This window comes from Pholcus phalangioides, unplaced genomic scaffold, assembly GCF_987345545.1.
Source record: "Pholcus phalangioides strain wild (caught in Gottingen) unplaced genomic scaffold, Ppha-v1.0 ptg000015l_1, whole genome shotgun sequence".
Lineage (NCBI taxonomy): Eukaryota > Metazoa > Arthropoda > Arachnida > Araneae > Pholcidae > Pholcus > Pholcus phalangioides.
This window is the reverse complement of record NW_028301608.1, coordinates 5207612-5231554: the sequence shown is the minus strand read 5'-3', so window position 1 is coordinate 5231554 and position 23943 is coordinate 5207612. Positions and strand designations below refer to the sequence as shown.

General features: G+C 38.0%; 1 protein-coding gene across 1 annotated transcript in view; it reads right to left on the bottom strand.

The window, feature by feature from the left end:
* Positions 1-11374: 11374 nt before the first annotated feature.
* Positions 11375-23943, bottom strand: part of LOC149075309 (short-chain specific acyl-CoA dehydrogenase, mitochondrial-like) — a 40988-nt gene continuing 28419 nt past the window's right edge. Inside the window, exons 8-11 of the mRNA XM_089242658.1 lie at positions 22745-22825; positions 21895-21990; positions 15221-15277; positions 11375-11650 (exon numbers count right to left, since the gene is read on the bottom strand). Coding sequence (XP_089098784.1) covers positions 11495-11650; positions 15221-15277; positions 21895-21990; positions 22745-22825 — 390 coding nt within the window. The 3' untranslated portion in view covers positions 11375-11494. The remainder of the gene's footprint in view (positions 11651-15220; positions 15278-21894; positions 21991-22744; positions 22826-23943) is intronic.

Below are 23943 nucleotides of genomic sequence, written 5' to 3'. Positions count from 1 at the left end.
GATTATTATATTATTATGATTCTCTATTGAAAAAGCCGCAGTGAAACATTTCCAGATCACTTAAGCGACTGGCGGTGAAGTTCCACATATAATTCAGTGGCCACCAAATATTCCCAGATCACTCGAATGACCCGCGGCTAATTTCCAGATCACTCGAGTGAGTCGCGGTGCAGTTCCACATCACTTTAGTGTGCCGCGGAATATTCCCAGATCTCGTGAGTAATCCACGGCATATTTAGAGATTACCGTGACATAACTCCAGAGCACTCAAGCGACCCGCGGTGCATTGACAAATCACTTAAGCATACCGCAGCACATTTTCAGATCACTGAAGTGTCCCGCCGCACAATCCCAGATAACTCAATTGACCCGTGGCACAGTTCAAGAGCACTGAAATGTGACCCGTGACACATTTTAAAATGTGCTCTCTAAAGGTTGAACACCTTTGCTGTAACAAATATAACCCATATACGTAACGATAACTCCTCCATGGTATGCCTACTCACTTTGACCATTATGCAATGAATAAATGCACTGGACTTTCACCCTTTTTCTTTTTTTTCTTATATATTTTTTCCTCCGGGTATGATCGCAGCTTTACAGCGTTTGCTACACAAAATCCAGGAGGCACAACGCAAGTCTCTTTGATGTACCTAATGTTTGTGCAGGACCGTATTTCAACTTTTTCCGGGGGGGGGGGGGGAGACATATACTCAATATGTACATATATGTCATTTCTGGTGTATTTTGTAAAGCGGGAAGGATGGTGGTGATCTCCCCCCCCCCCCCCCCTCCCGATCCCAAATGACGGACCAGCTTCTGTGGCCTCCCAAGTTTGACGTTCATCTAGTGCGCGTTACTTGGCTCACAAAGTACTTTGTGACATCCATACGCATTTGTAGGAAATTTCAGCAAACTACTCAAGGACAACACATGTAAATTCACTTTTATAACGATACGTTTTTCCGATCCCTTGAGTGTAGTTATACAAGTAATATAGTATCTAAGAGCAGTTACGCATATCTTCTACACTTGGTCCCGAAGAAGGCCGTCGTCCATTGGAAGCGACAACACGCCGCAAGCAACGTGGGTGCCAACTAGAGGCGTCTGATGTCGTCCACTGGAAGTGGCCCTTACATGCTAGTTAGTTCTCGACTCTACTCCGTGCAGACGAATGTGGTCGTTAATAATTTCGGAAAAATATTGAACTAAAATTTGAGAAAATTTATCAAGTCCATACTTGATAAGACATCCGGCACAAACTTGAAGAAGGCGTTCTTATTGTAAATAAATAAATATATATGTATATTTATTTATTTAATCGTTACTGTATATACTTTCACAACCAATGAATCGGCAATTATCCAAATTTTCAACTTCCATATGGTAATATGCTTTTTTCCTCGATAAAAATTCATATGCTTTGACCAATTCTCTGTCTAAGCCCACAAAAAATCACAAATTACGTTGCCTCCAAGCAGAACAGATGCTTGGGCCGCAACTAGATACTTTGCCACCCAGGGGCAAACTGGCATTATGGCGCCCCTTACCATGTATAAATAGTTAAAGGGTAGAGGCACCTCTTGTGGTTAGACACCCGGGGCGCCAGACCCTGCTGCTTCCACCCCCCCCCCCCCCTCAAGTTGTGGCCTTGGATGCTATCATGGCGCCTGCTCAGGCTAGTATGAAAATACACAGTCCAAAAAACAGCTCTGAAGAAAAAGAACCACTGCACCCGTCTTGAAAAATTACTGTTCGCTCGAACTTCACAGTGTACTGCTTTCAAGTCCTTTACGATCACGGACGAAATATTTCGTCCAAACGCCAATGGAATGAATTCAATCCAGATCTCTGGGTTTCCTTTCCTCTCCTCACCATCGCGCAACTTCACTCTGACATTAAGAACCGAAGTTGGTTTTTTTTCTATACTCCTGTTAGAGTGGTTTCCCTCTCACATTATTATGTAGGTACCATTCTACTGTCGCGAGCCGTGATATACGACATATTTTACTATTAAATAATTAAGCATTTTACTCATATGCAAAGGAAACTCTACGTTGTGCCGCATCTAACCTTTAATTTAACTTTTTCATCGACATTTTCTTACATTCACTCTCCCCAAATTAGTTAAGCAGCAATAACCAAAATAAACTCGATCGCTCACCACTTTGAGAATCTCTATTCAGAGTACATCGTCGAATCGCCCCTATCGCTTAAAAGATTAGAAATCACACAATCGAACCAGTGCTCTAACTTTCAACTAAACAGCTGTTGTCCTGTCTCTCCTGATGCCAGCAAAAAATATTCCATGTTTCTAAGTGTAATATTCTCAGAGATATTCGAAAAACGGAGGACATTTTGGGAAGAACAGCGTTAAATGCAGGTAAAACGAGTTTTCCAGCATCAGGAGAGACAGGGCAACAACTTTCTAATTGGAAGTTAGAGCACAAAAGAGACCGTATTTAGATTTTTTTTTATTTTGTCACACACTGTATTTTTAATCTCAAAATCGGTACAGGGAAATTTTCGAACGCCTGTTGAGCATTTTTTAAATTGAAATCATACCTGTATGACGGACGGTTAATGAGATAAAGGCCGCATTGACACTTACAGGACACCCTGTATAATGGGTTTGTCCGCGTGTCAGATGTTGGATAAAGAAACCGCTTTAAGCACGTAATTTAGCAAAAATTTTCACTTAGGCCGGTATTACACTATAAAAGTTTTGTAAAAGTACTTTTATAAAACTTGAAAAATACAACGAATGGAAATATCTGATGATGCGATGATCTTTTAAAATACAATCAAGCTGATCTGTTACATTCGAGCCAATGCAACCGATCAGTTTATAGGTTGTTTTTTTCAAGTTTTATAAAAGCACTTTTACAAAACTTTTACAGTATAATCCTTTAGGCCTTCCAAACGGCCTTAGAATCCGTTTGCTTCTGACTCCCTTCATGTGAATTTCTAATATAGGCGACTTTAGTTAATTCGAATTTTAGGAATTCCCCTTGAGTTTCCCAACATTAATATTTGAATGTTAAAATTTACCTGTTTAGGGTGATTTTCCCCCTCATGATTTGGATAATATTTGATTCAAATATATATTCCATTTCCTCTAGGGCAGGCATCTTTAACCAGTTGCTCGCGAGCACCACGGCGAAGAACCCATAGTGCTCCATGCCCGTGTCTAATTTAGTGCTCGCGAGCACTTAATAAGCCTACCGATTAAACACCTCGTAGAAATTATACTCGAGGATTAAAATCATCCTGATTTTATTCATTCGTATATAAAACTTGCCGTAAGGGTGCTCTTCCTTTGATGATGGATGCAGGCAGTGCTCGCGACTATAAAAAAGGTTGAAGATCTCTGCTCTAAGGTATATATGCTCGCCCTCTGACCAAATGTGGCCCTCGGAGTCATCTGATATGACCCGCGACCTCTTAACTCCATTTGTAAAAATAAACTAAGCGACACTGTCCCAAACGCTTAAGGGATCCACAATTTACAGATCACTTAAGTGACCTGAAGCGTTGTTCGAAATCACTTAAGTGGTCTGCGGCACATTTTCTCTTGAATTAAGTGGTCCGCATGAAATTTACAGATCACTCAAGTGACCCGCAGCAAATTTACAGAGCACTCAAGACACCTGGGACGCATTCACAGATTACCTAATCAACCCGCAGAAAATTTAGAGACCATTTAAGTGGCCTGTGGTGCAGTTCCATATCACTTAAATGGTCTGTCGTACAATCTCAGATCACTTAAGTGACCTGGGACGCTGTTCCAGATGTCTTAAATAGCCTGTGGCACATTCTCACTTCAATTTGGTCCGCCGTGCATTCCCAAATCACTTAAGTAACCCGCGGCACATTTACAGATCACTTAAGTGACCTGGAGCGCTGTTCCAGATCGTTAAAGAGACCCGCGGCACATTTACAGATCACTTAAGTGACCTGGAGCGCTGTTCCAGATCGTTAAAGAGACCTGCGGCACATTCACAGAGCACTTAAGCAGGCCGTGGCGCATTTCCAGTTCAATTAAGTTGCCTTCGACACTTTTTTCAAGTCAATGAAGTGGCCCACAACTATCCAAAAAATTGAGCCAACCAATTCCACACAAACGAAACTCGCCAGTGATTTTTTTGAGTGAAAAATCAACAATTTTTTGATTTAAACTGTCGGTGAATACGACCGTTAGAGGACAACTAGGATTTCAAAAAAGTGACTCGGTAAGTGGAGCGATGCGTTATCCGGGTGACGTACTAACGAGGTTTGACTGTATATCAGAAACAATGGATAGGATAACATTATTAGAGAAAGCAACAGAGGTTGTGCGACAAAAATGGGTAGAACTTTCACAACAATGTGTGGTAGAAAACAATAGGCGAGAATCGATTATAAAAGCAGCAATCATACAGACGTTGAATCAGTGTTCGATTGTCCCTTCACTTTCTTCCCCCTGGAGGTTCTGATCAAAGGTGGTTGAAACTCTCGATGCCGCTTTGGTCCCGATTTTAAGACCCCTCCTTGAGAAATTGGCGGATTCGTATCTGGTCGCTACAGACTGAGCGTGAGGCGTGTACAAGGTTGGCCGGAATGTTCGTTGGTTCGGGCTCAAACCCAATAGTAAACCGAAACGGGCCTCTTCCAGCCGATACTACACAAGCCCTCGGCTTGAAGCGCACGACCCTCACGTCGCCTGGTGACACTCGCGACCATCTTATTTCCGTTCCACCGTTGTAGCGGATTTTTTCTTTCTTGCGTCGTTGGAATATGTGGGCCGATGATGGAGCGATTGAGAAATATACAAAACAATCAGCGAGTAGGGATATGATTCGGAACGGTGCATCACCTACGTGGTGAGAGCGAGGTTCGTTCCAAAGTTCGGATATAGCCGCTTATATACGAACGACGTCGGTGGTGGTGCGTATTTGGAGGTGAGCGAAACACTAATAAATAACCTTCTTTTAATAGTTTTTTTTTCGCCCTACCTATCTTATCTCATTTGGATTTTAAATTTTTTCAAAATTCTTAAAATAGAAATATATATTTCGTAGCTATTTATTGGGTGTAGCTCAAATATATATGTTATGTAGTACAATATGTGCTCATTCATAATATTGTATTACGTGTGTATGCGCACACATGTTTAACAATTTGTAGCATAAAATATATTTTTTTAACTGACAAATGTTTTTGTTCACGACTTGATGGATAATTCAAACTTTTAAGAACTCCCCTTGAGTTTTCTATCTAATTTAGTGTTAAAATTTGTTTAATTCAAAATTTTTCTGAAATTTTTTGGATAATTCAAAGTTTGAGGGGGGGGGGGATCCTGGTTTTTGTAAGAGAAAAATTTTGTTTGGAAAACTTCTACAAGAAGCCCCAGACTTTGCTTTTCTCTCGATCAAGTTATTAAACAAATTTTTAAAGACTGATAAAAGTTTGAAAATTCTGTTTTTCTCTCCTCTACTCTAGTTTTTGACAATTTAATGTCCATTTTAACGTTTTTCAGCTGAAGTGCATAAAGCATTTGATAACGATTATGCTTTTTAACCTATAGATCAAGGTGTAACATTCAAAATCAATCTTTTTTCTTCATCATTAAGAGTACAGAAACTAACGGAAATATTTTAGATTGCAATACGATAATGGAAGTATATTTCTTTGATAGCATAAGAATGATAAGCAAAATTTGGGAAACAGTATCATGACGGATGGATCATGAACTGAGCAAGGTCGATAAATTCTGCAGTGATGCTAATTCCAGAACAGTGGAATAATGTCCTACTTCATATGTTCCTAATTTCCAAATCAATGGAAACAGTATCCCGTTTGACCCCTACCTTAAAGTCCTAGGTATTTATTTAAACCGTTCTTTAATCTGGAAAAAGCAAATTAATCATCTCAGATCTCGTTGCACTTTCACTCTCAATATTTGTCGTTCTCTTCATCATTTTTCCAGAAATATTCATTGTTCCATTGTGAAACCTATTTTCATTAACATCATTACAGCTCTTTTGGGATATGGTTCCATAATATGGTTAAATGCAGCTAAAACTAACCGTTCTAAATTGGATACTATGTATCATTCTGCAATGAGAGCTACCTTGGGTCTACCACTTTCTACTAGAATACTCAAGATGCGTACCATTTTAGCACTCCCCACTCTGGAGGAAATTCTTCTTCTTAGAAATGGTATTGTATGTGTATTCAGGCTGCTGCTTCTCTTACTCAAGGCTGTGCTGATAACTTCAATTCAATTTTTTCGCATATCGCTCCCAAACTGAAAATCAGACTTTCCCACTTTTTCAGTTCTCTTAATTTCTCATTCTCTCAAACTCTCAGACCAATCTACTCTTTCTATCCTTGGATTTCAAACAAAATTTCTGTTGTCACTGATGACCTGAATTTTCAACAAAATAGACATAATAATATAATCAACATCCTCTTCCAAAATTTCTTGAAATCTTTAGACCGTTCAACGATCATCATCGCTACTGATGCGTCAAAAAATTCTAATGTCTGCGGTGCTTTTTGTCCCTCTACGAATGGTATGAGAGCATGGTGGATCCGCTCTCACTCTTCTATATTTACAGGAGAAGCTCTAGCTATCACTATGGGTCTGAGATCATTTATCCCTACCAGGGGCCAACCCGTGGTCCTTTTTTTCGGATGCTAAATCAGTTCTTCATGCGATTAATGAATTCTCCAGTCACTCTCCCACAGTCATCCACCTCCTTTATTCCCAACTTCTAATGGTTTGTTCTTATACCTGCCATATCTCATTAATTTGGGTCCCTGCACATTCGGGGATAGATTTGAATGAGTCTATTGACAGCTATGCTCGTTCGCTTTCCTCCTCACCCTGTCCTTACGTCACGCCTGCTCTTTATCCAGAGGACCTACGATCTATGCTACGACTCTCATTTCGTCAATATACATCTGATTCGCTTAATTCCACTATTCCTGACTTTCAAATTTTCTTCAACTGTTGTAATCAGATTTCTCATCTCTTCTCTAATTCAAAATTTGAACGCCTTTTTTATAAGTTAATCTGTGATAGAGCGCCTCTTAATGCTTACTTGTTTTTCATCAAAAAAGTTAACAGCCCTCTCTGTTCACTGTCAACTTCCGGAAACTGCGACCCATTTTCTTTTCAACTGCTCCCGCTTCATGCGTCATCGCATTCCATCCTTTTTTGCGTCCTCTCCTCCCATTAAATGTTGGCCCACCTTCATGGCGTCCAACCTCCGTGTATCCATTTGTCGTTTCGAAAAATTCATTTCGTAAAGTAAAAGATTTATTTGACATTTCTTTCTGGTTTTCAGGTCCTTTCCAATCTAAACACACACTCATCATCCTGGGACTACATCTCATAACTCACAAAAGTGATCTAGCATCGTCCCCTAGATCTGAAGATTTTCTTTTCCATATCATCCCATTTCCATTCTTTTTGTTTTTGTAGTAAGCTACTACTGTTGTTTTGAATTTTTTATTTTTTTATTACTTACCTCACATTACTCTCTTCCAGCCAGGGAATGGTCACTGCAGCCGATAACCCTGCTTAATTCGACTGCAACTGTAGTGGAATAATGTAGTAGCTAAGATCAATTTTTATAATTCTAAATTATTAAAATTTTGAAATCAGTTTCGGAACCGATGATAAAACTTTTAATTCTGTGGTGTTTGGTCAGAACATGATAACTCCAAAATCACATTTTTGAGATATAAGTATTTCCATTGTCATTTAAAAATCAGAAGTAAATCATACACACAAATACAAATGAAAATATCGTACATCATCATGTTGTTTAGCCGTAGGCGCGTATTTGTGCATTTATCCAACTTCTAATTAGTTATAATCAGCAAGACTTACTCCAAAAGTCTTTTTTTTGGAGATGTCATGTTCTGACCAAACACCACAGAATTGAAAACTATTATCCTATGTGAATGTTGATTAAGTTGCAATTTGTAGTAATTTTACAGATAGATCCAGGATAGATTAATTTGACAATTCAAATTTTGGATAATTCGAACTTTTTTTCGAGTGACTTAGGACTTCGAATTAACCAAGTTCGATCGACTGTAGTGAAATAACAGTCATCATAACATCAGTTCTCGATTATAAGAAAGCACATAAAATTGATCAATACCTTGATTCATCTCATGCACGTTGGACTCTGGACACATACTACTTCAAGGGACAGATACTGTATGTGCCCCCACATGTAATGATAATTATTCAACCATATTTTTTAGCGTCGTGCTTGCATGCGATCCTAATTTGAGGATAGGAGCGTCGGAAGTGCTTTGAACCTATGTGGGTGTTCGTCTTGAGTTCTATGTACGAAGCTTTGATTTCTGAATAAATTCTGGGGGTGCTCGGACCAGTGCTACTAATTACTGTTGTTGTTGCCAAACACCCTCGGCTCCGATCCCACTGTTCAGAGATTCCAAATAGGTTTCTGAATGCCATAAGTTTTAAATGTGTAAAAATATGTTTGCAGTGGAGTAGCCTATCGTTAAAGTCAGGACCTGCTTGGTGAACAACTTCATAAACTCAGTTCCCAAATTACAGCAGACAGACAGACAGAATTTAATTTTTCTCGTCGCTGCCCAGCCCGAAGGGGCTGCCTGGCGACTTACAGACTGCTCTTGCTAGCTATGAAGAGGGTTATAGACAAGTTTGTGCGTGTTTGTGTAGATGTGTAGTGCTTGTAAGTTAATAGAGAGAGAAAAAAAAAACACATACAGTCCGATAAATGCTACCATCAGAATAGTAAAATACACAAAGATCAGCCAAACTTCACCAAAATGCCACTCTATGCAATAGAGCAGTTGATCAGTAAAATCAATAGTAGTAAAAAAATATATATATACACACACATATATATACACATACATATTATGCGATAAATGTATATTATAATGGACACAAAAATAAAATTACTTATGTAAAATTCACCAAAACGCTACATAATGCACTAATGAGAAAATAATAATAAAAAATAAATCTAACATACAAAAGAAGTCATAGAAAAACAAGTGTGTTAGCCGAAATTATACAAATTGATGCAGTGCAAGATCAGTCATGTGCATCAAACCACAATGCCACTCTATGCAATACAGTTGATCGATTATTTCGATAGCAAATTAAAAGTACAAAAATATTATGATAGATCGACAAAGATTATACAGCTCAGTAGTTCAGACCTTAACGCACCGACCATGGCACGTGCAGCACGTTTTGAGGCCTAAGAAATTTTAGTCTTTCACGTGGGTTGTAATCGACCAGCTCTCTCAGATGCTCGTATTCTGAGTTCCTCATCCTTTCAAAGTGATCCTCTGAGATTTGTTGGATGTAGCTGAGGATGGTTGGAATCTTCAGGTCTTTTCTAATGTCAGCCCCTCTGATGTACTTTGGTGCACGCACAAGAGTTCTCAGTATTTTATTCTGTTGACTTTGCAGACGCTGCATGTTGGTTTTTGAAACATGAGCCCATACTGGGGCGGCGTAGGTCATGATAGGTCTAATGATTGATTTAAACAATATGACTTTGTTTTTAAGAGTTAGTCTTGCACTTGGAAATGTAATGCGTGACATCATTTCCATGGTTTGGGTAGCCTTAGTTCTTACGTGATTTATTTGCGGAACGAAGGGTAATGATTGGTTTAGAATGCATCCCAAATATTTCACTTCCTTCACAGGTCTTATGGCTTCTCTGCCCAGGTATATTGGTGCTCTAGTGAATTTGGTTCTTCTTGTTATCCAGATGAACTGACACTTGGCATGATTAAGCTCGACAGCGTTATCCTCACACCAGTCTTCAACCTCCTCTAGAGTCTCCTGAAGATTTTCTCTGCATTTATCAGATTTTCTGTTGTTGGTGATAATAATTGCATCATCCGCAAAGAGTCCCAGTATGCCCATTTGGGGGGCAGGGAAGTCATTGATGTAGATGGAGAAGAGCTGAGGTCCAAGAACTGATCCTTGGGGAACCGAGGCTCTTATTGGACGAACAGAAGAACAAGCATTTCCATTTTTTACCAGAAAATGCCTGTCTTTAAGATAGCTGTTGAAGAACAACACGTAGTGGTCAGGAAAACCGTATTCAACAAGCTTGGCCAACAGAGTTACGTGATTCGTTTTGTCAAACGCCTTACTAATGTCCAAGCACATTGCGCAGGTGAAATCCTTGTGGTTGAAGGCTTGTATTGCGAATTCTACGACTCGATGCAGCTGTGTGACACAGGAGTGGTTTCTTCTGAATCCATGCTGCTCAGGACGAAGAAAATTAGAAGATTCGAGATAGTTATTGAATCGTATAAGAAGAATACGTTCAAACAGCTTAGATATATTGCTCAGAAGGCTGATCGGTCGGAAATTTTTGGCTATGAGAGGGTTAGAGCCAGATTTGTGGATAGGTTTGATTACTGAAAGCTTCCATATCTTCGGGAAGTGACAAGTTTTTAACAAGCTATTAAAAATATTGGTGAGAGTCATAAGGGCAGATAGGGGCAGATTTTTGAGAGAAATTACAGCAGTGAAAATGAATTTGTAATATACCTATAACTATTTTTATATTACTACGGTATATATAGTGTACCCCATAAATTCGTAAACAGCTTCAAAATTTATAAAAAATTGAAAGAATTTGCATATTTGAAGGTGGTTTAATAAAACAATTCTCACGAAAGGGCTTTTTTTTTTGGTGCTAAAAAAATGTTGAGTTCACATTTTGTCGATAGAGAGCGCTGAAAGAAAGTTCGAAAATAGCGATTGGACCTGAACCTTTCTTCAATCTCCTTTGTGTCCGAAACATTCGTAAAGTGGCGATTCGTGGCTGAGGTAAAACAATTTCAGCAATAGTGCTTTACCCACCAATATGAACATCACAATGAAAACAAACTTTTTTTTACCGCCAGTAACAGAAAAATTCCGATATGAGCTGTTAACCGGGTATTTTATAGGATTTTACAGGATTCTGATTTGCATACTTCACTCTTTAGCTCACTCACTTACTTCCAAGCTTTCTGGGTCACTCACTGACCTAGTCACTTGCTGTCTGAGCAGAGGCAAATTCCATCGAGAGGTTGGAACGAACTTTGTCGCCCTTCTCACACTCTGCTAACTTTCTTGGCCACGCATTCCTCAAATTTGAAGCCTCTCTGAACTTGCTGCCCTTGGCTGTAGTTCACTAAGCCCCCCTCCCCAATGTAAATACGCCACTGATGAGACTCCGGAATGCGGAAGACCTCAAGTGACAGTATTTTGCCATCTGAGCACAGAGTTAATCATTTAACTTTAAACTCCTTCTCATCAACAAAATCATTTATAAAAATGTTTAATAAATTAAATTGTGTGAAATTTAAATGTCATACGAAAACAGATGCATCATATTTATATAATTATATAAAGTTGATTAATATAACACACACAAAACGAATTTCACATATGATACTTGTTCATATCAATGAACGCATCTATTTAATTGAGACCATATTCTTCGATGAGATTGTTGGCTATGATGAGGCGCTGTATCTCATTTGTTCCTTCATATATTTCAGTAATTCTTGCATCTCTGTAATGACGTTCAGCCGGCATGTCTGATACATAACCCATTCCTCCCAGAATCTGAATGGCCTTAAAATATAATACGTATTTTTTTTAAACTACTGTGTATTATTGAGATGTAAATACAAGTCAGGGGTCTTCAACGTAAGGCCCGCGTGTCACACGTGGCGCTTAAAAGCTTTTTTCAAGTTGTCCGTCAATGAAAAGGCTTACATAGTTACAGAATTTATAGAAATGTTGAAAAAAGAAACAATGGAGACGTGTATTCCAGATGCAGTGAAGGAAGTTCATGTTTCGAAATTACTTTTAGAAAATATTTCAGAACTAAGAGAGAAATTAACGAACGTGAGAATTAGAAATAATTTCATTGGCAAAATAATTTCGTAATTCATGAAAAAATTTCAGAATTAATGAAAAATCATGTTTAATGAAAAGATAATTTCAGAATTGATGAAAAAAGTATATTTAATGAAAAGATAATTTCAGAATTGATGAAAAAAGTATATTTAATGAAAAAATTTCAGAATTAATGAAATTCATAGTCAATAGGAAAATGATTAAAAAAAGTAATTGAAGACTTGTTCATTCTGAAATAATTTCTTTCATCAATTATCAATTTCGATTAGTTTTTAAATTATTTTTTCCACTAATTCCGAAAATTGTTTTTGATTAACTAATGATTAAAGAATCGTTTGAAGTGACTTCAGATTAAAATTATCCACAGAATTACTTAATTAATTATTTATTTTGTGTGGTAATCCTGAAATTATTTTCCTTCTCAATATAGCTTGAAATCATTTTTTTTCGATAATTATGCATTCTTTTATTGATTGTAAAATAATTACTATCAGAAACTACGAAATTACTTTATTTTAACGTGTATAGGAAACCCGCTGATTTTTTGGGCTAAAAATTTGGAAAAACTTGGAGAGATCTGTAATACTATCCATGCATAGGATACCCCTCCTATTTTTGGTACACAATTTTTGGCAAAAAGGGGGTTCCTTACATACGTTAAAATACGGTATCTCTCGTTGATTTATAAGTTGTTTTTTCTCAATATTTCTGAAACTATTTGTTTCGAAAATTATAAAATTATTTCTTTTGTAATTCTGAATTTCCATCAATTCGCTCTGGAATTATTTCATTCAGTTCTGAAAATTATCGGTGAGCCACGTCAAAGAGAACCAAATGTGGCTCGCGAACCATGCGTTGAAGACCCTTGATCTCTATTTCATATTTGCACATTATTAAAAATATATATTTATGTGTTTTGAGAGATTAAAATCGGAAGAATATAAGACACCAAGATCAGTCGTTGATTCTGTCCTTGACAAAGCAATATTATTTACATGGTATGAATGAGTTATAGGTGAAACTTTGTTACTATAAGTGATTATAAAACATTTATCAATATTCAAATACCAATAATTTCAATCACACCATGCAAACAGGAGATTTATACCTTGTTGTAGTCTATTGCACGATTCAACAATTATCAATAATTCTGAAAATCTTTAAATCATCGGCGAACATCACACTTCAAATATTTCAGCAAGATCATTGATGAAAACTAAAATGAATAACGGTCCTAAAACCGATCCTTGAGGGACCCCGGATGTTACATTAACACTTTTGCTTAATGCGGAACAATATAATATATAACAAATTCTGCCTTGAAGATAGACTACTGAACCAATCCACAAGTTTACAATTAAAACCAAATGTTCTTAATTTTTCAGATAAAATAGCATGATGAATTTTATCGAATGCCTTAGCAAAATCAGCATAGATGACATCCATTTGTGAACATTTTTATTAATTGATTCCAATTATGTTAAGTTTCATCAAATTGGTCACAGTAGATCTTTTAGGCATGAAACCATGTTGATATACTGATATGAGTTTGTTACTTTGAGGATATATTCTCGCATGTATAACATATCCGAAAATTTTGAAAAACAATAAATAATTGCCATCGGTCTATAGTTTGTTGCACAAGCCTTATCCCCTTTCTTATAAATTGGAATTATTTTGGACTTTTTCCATTCAATGAGGAAAAATTCTAAACTTTATAGACAAATTAAAAATGATCAATAAAGGATATACAAAAAAGTCCACGATATACAAAAATTACGTCTCCTGTCCAGATAGTTTGCTGTGAATAGATATAAATTTGGATATATTTATTCACATAATTATTCACGTTTATTCCGGTTTTCCTGCATATACTACACTTTGATCTCAGCCAAAAGGCCGAGAAGCGATAGCATATACTGGTAACATTAAAGAATTTATAAACCATTTTCAAGAGATAAACATGTCTGAAACGCATTTTTTTGGGAACTACGTAACAAAAGTAAATATTCCAAAAATCATTGAGGAAACATTGTTGCCGACACTTGTTTCGTCCAGCTCTGATGAGTTTCTAAAATTGCCTATCGTTCAAATCGGGTCATAATTGGTGTAGATGCAAAATTTGACGAAGATGGGCCGAAAATTGTAGATTTGTATTGAGAACATACACTGACATACAGACAGTGGCGTCGGAGCCGGGGGTACTTGAGCACCCAGTGTTCTGTGGCACGGGACAGAGCACCAACAGAATTGATTCCGAAATAAAAATCTCCTATATATAGGCCTGTAGAATTTCTGGTTATATAGATTTCTCCTATATAGATAGCATCTGCTCTGCTAGGAGGCACCTTGCGTTCTTGTTTCCTAGGAATTTCGATGGTGAGAAATTCCAAGTGGTGAAAGTATGTGAACATGTCTGGGGAAAACAAACAAACACACACACACACATAAGCACCCGTGTTAATGAAAAGAAAAATGTTTCAGAGTTAAAAAAAAAGTCTCCAAAAAAAAAAAAAAAAAAAAGAGACATGTTGGAAACGTGAAAAGGAGGACAAAAGAACGAACATTCTAAAACGTTGGAGGACGCTTGGAATGACATCAAAAACAAAAAAGGAGAGGGGGAGGACGTCTGGTAACCCTAGTATAGTGTGACCACGGAAAGATGGCCTCTGATCTTGTACGCCCTTCATAACGAAACGAAAGGTTTCATTCTTCTGTAGAGAGAAATGGGGAAAAAAGAAAATAAACACCATCCATGATTGTTATTGAAGAGTTCTTTTTTCACCCATTTCTTCCTACTGGAGAATGAACCCTTTATTTCTGTGATGAAGGTCGTACAAGGTCAGAGGTCATCTTTCACTGGTCGCACTATAACAGGTTTTCCTCAGAAACAAACTTAACGCTTGGTATAGAACACATACATGACACATTCTGACATGTCCCAATTCATTTGCAGTTTCTCAAGGGGATATTCACAGATTGCATATGCTGTTCAGTAGTATTTATTGTCGGCTCAATTGTTCCAAATACGGGAAATTTAATACATTTGAATGCCGTTTTTTCGTACGTTTTAAATTTGCAATTTTAATACAGTATTTTCGAGTTGGAGAATTTTTAAGCGTGCAAATACTTTTCTTGTAATTTTTTTTTAATTTTTGCTCGTGATTTGAGATACTCATATGTCGAGGTACTACAGTTATTTTCCTTGTTTTTTTTTTTTGTTCACTATAAGTATTAGAGGTATTTTATATAAAGGCAATATAAAACAAAAAAAATACCAACTTGATGTGAAACGAATGTTGCAGCTTCAGATGCAGCCAGTTTAGCTAACGCTGCTTCCTGCAAGTAGAAAAAGAATCCAAATTTAATTAAATTTGAAAATCTTTCAATGTATAGATCGTAAGTACTTTGGTTTTAAAACTCATTCTATGATACATTGTCGAATCACAATTCATTGCATAATCCTAGTATTACCGTAAACGTGGACTGCTCTGGCCCTGGGATCCTTCTTTGGCTTAAAACGATAAAATAATAAAACGTACTTTAGTTCTGAAAAATTTTTCTGCAGTAACTAGTTTTTGTTATTTTTGCTAAGTGTGGTACTAAGTAAGAGAAATGAGTTCATCTAGTGGTTTACGAATGGACAACTAGGCAGCAACAGTGATCGTTTCGTATGCTGTGATTGCATGTGGTTTTTTTCCATCTCTCAAAACTTTCAACTGTAGGGGATTATAATCCAGCGCGTCCTGTCAGATCCAGCTTTGTCTAGTTTAGTAGGGGCCTTATGGAAAACAATTTAAGGGGGTGTCACGACCATGGCCCCCACATCCTGGAGCGGGGCCCCTAGGCTGGGATCTTTTGCGGGGCCCCCAGTCAGACTTTTCACGGGGTCCTTCTGTAGTTAATTTAAGGAAAAACATAAAAATGATGAGAACTATCCCGGGCCCCAGGGCTGGGGCCATGGTCACGACCCCTGAAGGGGATTTTTCAAACATGACTAAAAAAATGTCATTTTGAATAGCAAATCAAATGCCAAAAATTTCGTCTCAATCGGTTAATTTGTTCTTTCAAAATAAAAGAAAGAAATAATGAATTAAAGTCTAAACGTATACAAGAAAAAACACCTTGAACGTGATTTTCTCAGATTGCAGTTTTTGAGTTCATCGTAAGATTAAAAATGTACTATTACGGCAAAAATTTTGAAAATTTTTTCAGAAATGTTTATTTGACATGTGTTAGTGAAATAAACTTCCGATTCAGAAATTGACCGACGGTAAATATATATTTTTTTACACTTTAAAAATTCATATAATTCTAACGAATGGTCAGATATTCAAGTTCGAGATCCATTTTTACTAACGCATGTCTAATGAACGTTTCTGAAAAGTTTCAGAATTTTTGGTGTAGTAGTTTGCAGTTTCTGAGCTAAGATTAAAAATATAATCAGGAAAAATCGCGTTCAAAGCGTTTTTTCTTGTATACGTTTACGTATTCGATGTGAGATATGAGCAATTTAAGTAAATGATTTCCGATTATTCATGCGCTGGAGATATAAATTTTATTTTATCATTGCTTGTTTTTTTGCCAAATTTATAGGGCAACTTAAATAAAAATTTCAAATTTTTTGTCTTGAAAATTCAGAAAGATGTCGGTGATACAGTTACTTGCTGGAAGTAGCTGGATGATAAGGAATTTTCCACAAATCGATATTTCGATTATTTTCTGTCGTTTGCTTATTTCGAGAATGTCCGCAGCATTATGCGAACGACGCGTATCAGATGCTAAATAAGAGAAATACTTGATATAGCAATGTGATGTCAAAATAAAAAATAAAAACTTTTGAAAATAATTGAATGGCGGAAAATAATCGAAATATTAATTTGTGAAAAATCTCTCATCTCATTCAGCTACTTCCAGGGAGAGTAACTGGCATTACTACTCACTATAACTCCCGGTATAATAGCCAGTTAACCCGTTCATGCCCACACCTTGATGCGTTTTGAATTCCACTTTAATATTGGGATATTTTTGAAATTGCACTAATTAAGAATATTTGAGTCATTCTTTTGCTCACTTACGTGCTTGTATAAACTCTCTAGGTCATTGTTTTGTTCACTCACTGACCTAGTCCCTTGTGTCTTGGGCAGAGGCGACTTTATTGAGCCCCCACTCTACTAATGTCCTTGGCAACTCATTCCTCAAAATTTCCACCCTCTGAACTTGCCGCCCTTGGCCATAGCCTGCTAAGCCCCCCTTGTAAATACGCCACTGTCCTCAATTGAGGACGGCAAAAATATGACTACATATTGTGTTAGTTATTCACATGAAACTCTGTTATCTAAATAATCAATTTCAAAAGAATCACTTGCGTGAAAATAACAATATAATGTCGATAATATAAAGTAGAAAACAAAAGAACCCCACGAGATAATAAAATACACCAATTTCAAGAGTTCATTTCTAAACCAGAAACGGCTTTACGAGGATTTTTTTCGATGCCAATCTCTGAATAGGGTTGTCATCTACAATATACAACCTCTAGCGGCAAGGCTAAATAACATAAAGCCAAATTCTCGTGGGTACAAATGGATTAAGATCAATAAATAAAACTCATCAAAGCATTTGTGGTTCACAAAACGACAAAATAGATAAAGAGAAATTTATTCACACAGAGGTGTTACAACCTTGTCGAGCGCCGGAAGAAAGAGCAATAATTCTTTTTTTTCTCCACGGACGCGCGCGCTTTCTCGTGACGATCGCAGCGCCACAGTACCCCCCCTCCAGTGCGGATCGCACGAACTAATTATTGACAACAAAAGAAAGAAAAAAATATATATACACATATAAGGACGGGATTATGAATGCACTTATACAATGAGACGATTCGGGGGACGACTTACTCTGCCGTAACGGGTCACAATGGGTTCACTGTTTGTACTGTCACTGTTAGTGGCAATGTGCGCTGGTTTCACTCGTGCAATGTTCACACATACGTTTCTTCCTTTGCATTTGATGGTGATAGTGTTATTGCGCCTTGCGACCACTTCATAGGGGCCATCATATGGGCACTGCAATGGCTTCTTGACAGCGTCATTGCGAAGGAAAACATGAGTGGAATGATCAAGTTCTTTATGGATGAATGTTTTGGATTTATTATGGTGAGACGCTGGGACAGGTCGAATTTTCGAAAAGTGTTGTCGTAATTCAGTGAGCAACTGTTTTTCATTGACGTCTGTGGTGGAAGCTGAGAAGAACTCGCCAGGGAGTTTGATAGGTTCACCATATACCAGTTCAGATGTGGAGCATTCCAGTTCCGGCTTGTATGCCGCTCTTAGTCCTAGAAGGACGATTGGCAATACTGCCACCCAATCTGTTGATGAATGGCACTTGATCGCTGCTTTAAGGACGCGATGCCACCTTTCAACGGCACCATTCGCTTCCGGATGGTATGGAGTGGTACGATTTTGTTTGATCCCCAGTAGTTTGCCGAGAGATCGGAATAGATCACTCTGAAATTGTCGACCTTGATCAGTAACGATCACTTCTGGTACTCCAAACCGTGCAACCCAAGTATGTATGAAAGCCTTAGCAACAGTCTCAGCAGTAATATCTGCTATAGGAATGGCTTCGGGCCATCTTGAAAAGCGATCTACGCAAGTGAGGCAGTAGCGATAACCTTCTGATAATGGAAGCGGGCCCACTATGTCGATGTGCACGTGACTAAATCGTCGAGATGGAGATACGAACTGTCCAATATGAGGGCTGGTATGACGATGAATTTTTGACCTCTGACAGGCGATGCACGCTTGAGCCCAATGTCGGATGTCTTTCTTCATGTTCGGCCATACATATCTGTCGATGATCATTTTAACAGTGGATTTAACACCCGGATGCGCAGGTTGATGAATAATTTTGAACACTTCCCAACGGTATTGTTTAGGAATATAAGGCCGTGGTTTAGATGTCGAGGTATCGAAAAAAAGTTGTGTTTTTCCAGATGGGGAAGAGAGCTGTTGAAGAGCGAGTGAAGATGGTATATTTCCGTCAAGCAACTGCTTCAGTTCAAGGTCATTCTTCTGTGCTTCAGCGATGAGGTCGTAATTCATGGAAGAAGGAAAAAGTAGGTCAACTCCTGCTCGCGAGAGAGCATCCGCTACCACATTGCTTTTTCCCTCGATATGACGAATATCAGTTGTAAACTGAGAAATTAGATTTAATTGATTAATTTGTCGAGGAGAAAGCTTGTCGGCTTTCTGATTGAAAACGAACACTAACGGCCTATGATCTGTGAAAACCGTGAAAGGTTTACCTTCCAGTAAATATCGGAAGTGAATGATCGATGCGAAAATTGCCAAAAGTTCGCGGTCATAAGCACTGTATCGCTTTTCAGTATCACTCAGTTTGCGGGAAAAAAACCCGAGCGGCTGCCAGCTATCATTGACTCGTTGTTGTACCACTGAGCCGATAGCTATGTTGCTGGCATCTGTCACGAGTGCAATTGGGGAATAGGGCCTCGGATGTGTCAAAAGAACTGCTTCTCTAACAGCGAGTTTTGTGTCATCGAAAGCTTTAATGAGCTCTGGTGTCCAGGTAATAAGTGTTTTGTCATGACGCGTACAATTTCGAAGTACTAGATGCAGTGGCAATTGTATCGCAGCCGCTTTCGGTAAAAAGCGACGGTAAAAATTAACCATACCGACAAATCGGCGAAGTTCTGCCTTGTTTTTGGGTCTTGGGTAAGAGTCAATGGTATCGACTTTGGCTGGTAGCGGTTTAATGCCCTGAGAGTTGACTAAATGTCCTAGAAACTTGATTGAGCTGCATGCGAACACGCATTTGTCGATATTTATTTTTAATCCGTGTGTACACAGACGTTTCAAGACCTCACGCACATGACCGACGTGCTCTTCAAGGTTTGAAGATGCAATTAACACGTCGTCTAGATAAGGGAAACAGAATGGAAGTCCTCGCAATATTTCGTCTATATAGCGCTGAAACGTTTGCGCAGCGTTTCGCAACCCGAAACTGAGGACGTTAAATTCAAAGAGTCCGAAAGGGGTGACAATAGCAGTTTTTGGTACATCGGAAGCAGACAATTGTATTTGATGATAAGCGCGTTTCAAGTCTATGGTAGAGAAGATGCATTTACCGTGCAGATCCATAGTGAAATCCATAATATTCCGAATGCTATATCTGTCAGGAACCGTCTTCGCGTTGAGAGCTCTATAATCGCCACAGCATCTCCACGAACCGTCGGATTTTTTCACCATGTGGAGGGGACTGGACCACTGACTATTTGAAGGGCGACATATACCCATGGTAATCATTTTATCGAACTCAGCTTTGGCAGCTCGCAGCATCTCCGGGCCTAATCGACGGGCTCTCGCGTAAACCGGTACTCCTGTAGTTTCGATGTGATGCACCGTTTCGTGTGTTGCTTGCACTGGACTTGATGTTTCTTCCATGAGCTCTTTATATTCTTGTAATAGATTGTGGAAAATCTCATGTCCACATGTCACAGTTACTGCAGGGGAAACAGTTGGAGAAACAGTTGTTCCGGTTGTAGACCGTTCACCCCCGTTGTTGACCAAAACTCGGTTTCCCAAATCCACCGTGAGTCGGAATCTTTTCAGAAAATCGGCGCCGATTATTGGTCGGGATACATCAGCAATGGTAAACACCCATGAAAAAGTTTTTGCTAATCCGAGACTTAGTTTTATCATTTTCTTTCCGTATGTTTTTATTGTAGAACCGTTTGCCGCGGTAAGCGTGAGTAGTGACTGTGGTTTGTTTCTATCAGCTGCAGAAGGGGGTATTACGGAAATATCCGCACCAGTGTCGATGAGAAACGAAAGCTTGCTTAGTGGGTCTGCGATGAAAAGGCGACTGCTGAATGAAACCGACTCCCTCGTCGCCATTAGTTGTCGGTTTGGTCGTTTCCCGAATAGAAACTACATGGTTGCACACACTTACGGGCGTTGGGTCCGAATTCACGGTGATACCAGCAGAGATCGTTTCGAAACCTCATGGATTTTGCACCTTCGTGGCGGTTTCGATTGGGAGGACGTTGAGGGTTTCCGCGTTGTTCTCGAGATCGACGTAGCGCGTCAACTTGCAATGTCAATGTCTCTATTTTTTTCAGTCAGCTGCTGCACGTCAAGTTGTTGTGGGTGATCGAGATTTGGTGAAATATTCTGTACTTCTGCTTTGCCGCTGACGCTGATGATCTTGTCTGCCATCTCCGATAACTTTTCCAACGTTTCTGAACTTGTGGAGAGGATTGCTTGAACTTGATATGGTAACCGTTGTATCCATAGACTTCGAAGTATTTCATCGCTGAGACGGCCACTGGACAGATCCCGCATTTCTCGGAGTAACGCCGAAGGTCGACGATCGCCCAGCTCGACTTCATACATCAAACGTTGTAAGCGTCGCTCATCTGGTTCAGCAAATTCAGCTTGGAGGCGTCTTTTTAGTGCGTCGTACATGTTTGCCGCCGGTGGATTCATGATGAGGTCACTCACATGTACCAAAACACTCGTATCCATGGCTGCAACGGCTGTGTGGTATTTAGTGGCATCGGAGGTAATTCCACTCGCCAGGAACTGAGAATCCAATTGCTTGAACCATAGATGAGGTTGTTTGGCCCAAAACGGTGGGGCTTTGACAGCGACTCGGAACATTGCAGGTGGTTGCTCTGATGAATTGGGCATCGTTGGTTGCTCCGATGGATTGGACATCGTTATCGTTCGATGCCGGGTCACCAAACTGTGGTTCACAAAACGACAAAATAGATAAAGAGAAATTTATTCACACAGAGGTGTTACAACCTTGTCGAGCGCCGGAAGAAAGAGCAATAATTCTTTTTTTTCTCCACGGACGCGCGCGCTTTCTCGTGACGATCGCAGCGCCACACATTCATTTTTTAGGAGAAAAAAAAATTTTAATTCAAATACCTTTGTAAATTTCTTTCCGGAATCTTTCAGCTCAGCTGCTCTCCATGTTAACAAACGTGAAGTTTGAAGTTTCAATTCCATATCTGCGAGTTTCATCTGCAACATTTTAATTTCACAGAACATTTTGAAGTTTATTTAAATTTAATACTTAAATTGTGATTTTTATTTTCATTTGAGAGAGAAATTGGGTAGAGATAAATTGATAACATTTATTAAAGACAAAAGCTGGAAAGATTCATCGCATATAAATGAATACCGTACATCGGGACTTGACAAATTCCAGGTCACCTAGGTGACTTTAAAATCGGTATTAGCACACCTAAAATATTTTTTATATACTGTATTACTGCTAAATCATTCTTTCAACATGAAAAGGGGTCATTAACATTGTTATCCGAACAAATGATTTTGAAGAGTGATTTCACTCCTGTCCAAAATTTAAACCGGTAGTTTTGTTAAACAGAGGGGTATTTTTTTTTAATGAAAAACAGAAAAATAACTCTGTTAAAAAAAATAACCTAAATTTTCAAGGAGTATTTTCACTCAACGAAATTTTGAGGAGTAAAATTGAATTTTGATGCGTGAATCACTCATCTAGATGCGCATTGGCAAACACTGCTCATTAAATCTCTGAAACGTTAAAAAAAACATTGCTCATTACTGTTTTTCGGGGGAAAAATAATGCTTGGCTCCTAATAATTTTGTCTGGCACCTAAATTTTTTTCGAATTGTCAAGTCCTGCCGTACATGTGTGTGTGTGTGTGTGTGTGTAAGATTAACTGCCACTATAGTAGATGTATAGCAATAGATATACACTGAAAATTAACTTTTAAATCAAAAACAAATTCACTTGAATGGCTTGAAACTTCATGATTGGAGCGCCAAATGCTTCTCGTTTCGCAGCATAGTGAATCGCACAATCGAAAGCAGCCTGCAATGAAATCGTGTGTGCATGCAATAATTGTTTGATACAATACCATTTCTTTCTGGATAGTATACAAATGACACTTCGAGAATTGCTGCTGTTGAATAAAAATATTTCCAAAGAATGTGAGGAAGAAATGTATGCAATATAACATTTAATGAAAAGAATGACTTTGCCCGAAACTATAGTATGCAAATAACATATGTTCGGCACTCATGGGTGCCGTTTGAAAATTACTTTGAGACAGAGATGAAAATGCATTGGTTTAATATAGTGAATGCAAGGATTTTTTTTCATTTTTCGAGGTATAGAGTTTTTTGAGAATGAGAAGTTTGGCTGTGTATTGTTGAGGTTTTATACCAAAAATTTAAAGTCTATCAATATATACAGTAAGTTTGCTAATTACAATGTTTATTACTTGTTCATAGAAAATGACATAGGTATCCAAAATTTATTGTTTTTTCCATTGTGAGACATTTTCAGTAACAGTTCGCCTTTGAGTTTTGACCTGCTTTTCACCAAGCACTGTTACACTTTGATGGATATACCATTTGTATGCCAACCAAGTCATATCTTAAATTTACTTTATTTCAATTCTGCATTTCAAATTCAAAATTGTTAAAATTTAAAATTTAATTTTGAATAAAATTGAGCTGATAAAATCTCAATCTTTTTCATCATTTTATGAACCGAACAGTTTTTATTACAGTATTTATTTAGTATACAAACCTTTGAAAGGCCAAACTGCTCTGACTTCACTAGGTTCACAATACAAACAATCAATGAAATTATAAGGGAAAAGCAGGGGGATATCAGTACACGGACGTATGCAAAGAGGAAAATGCATAAAAGATAACACAATAAATATAGGTTAAAAAAATCCCCGCATACCTAACAAACAATAAAATGAACATATATACATAAATAAAATTCAATATATGATAAATTAAAAGAAATTTTTTTTAAAAAATAGGTTATATAGAGAAATGAATATCTTTGTTTCGAATCATTTTTTATTCAATTGCATTGATTTCATGCAATTTTACCATGCGCTCAAGCTGTTTTTAATGCATTTTTTTTAAAATTATTAAAAAATTAAGAATTAGATATATGCTGAATTTTGT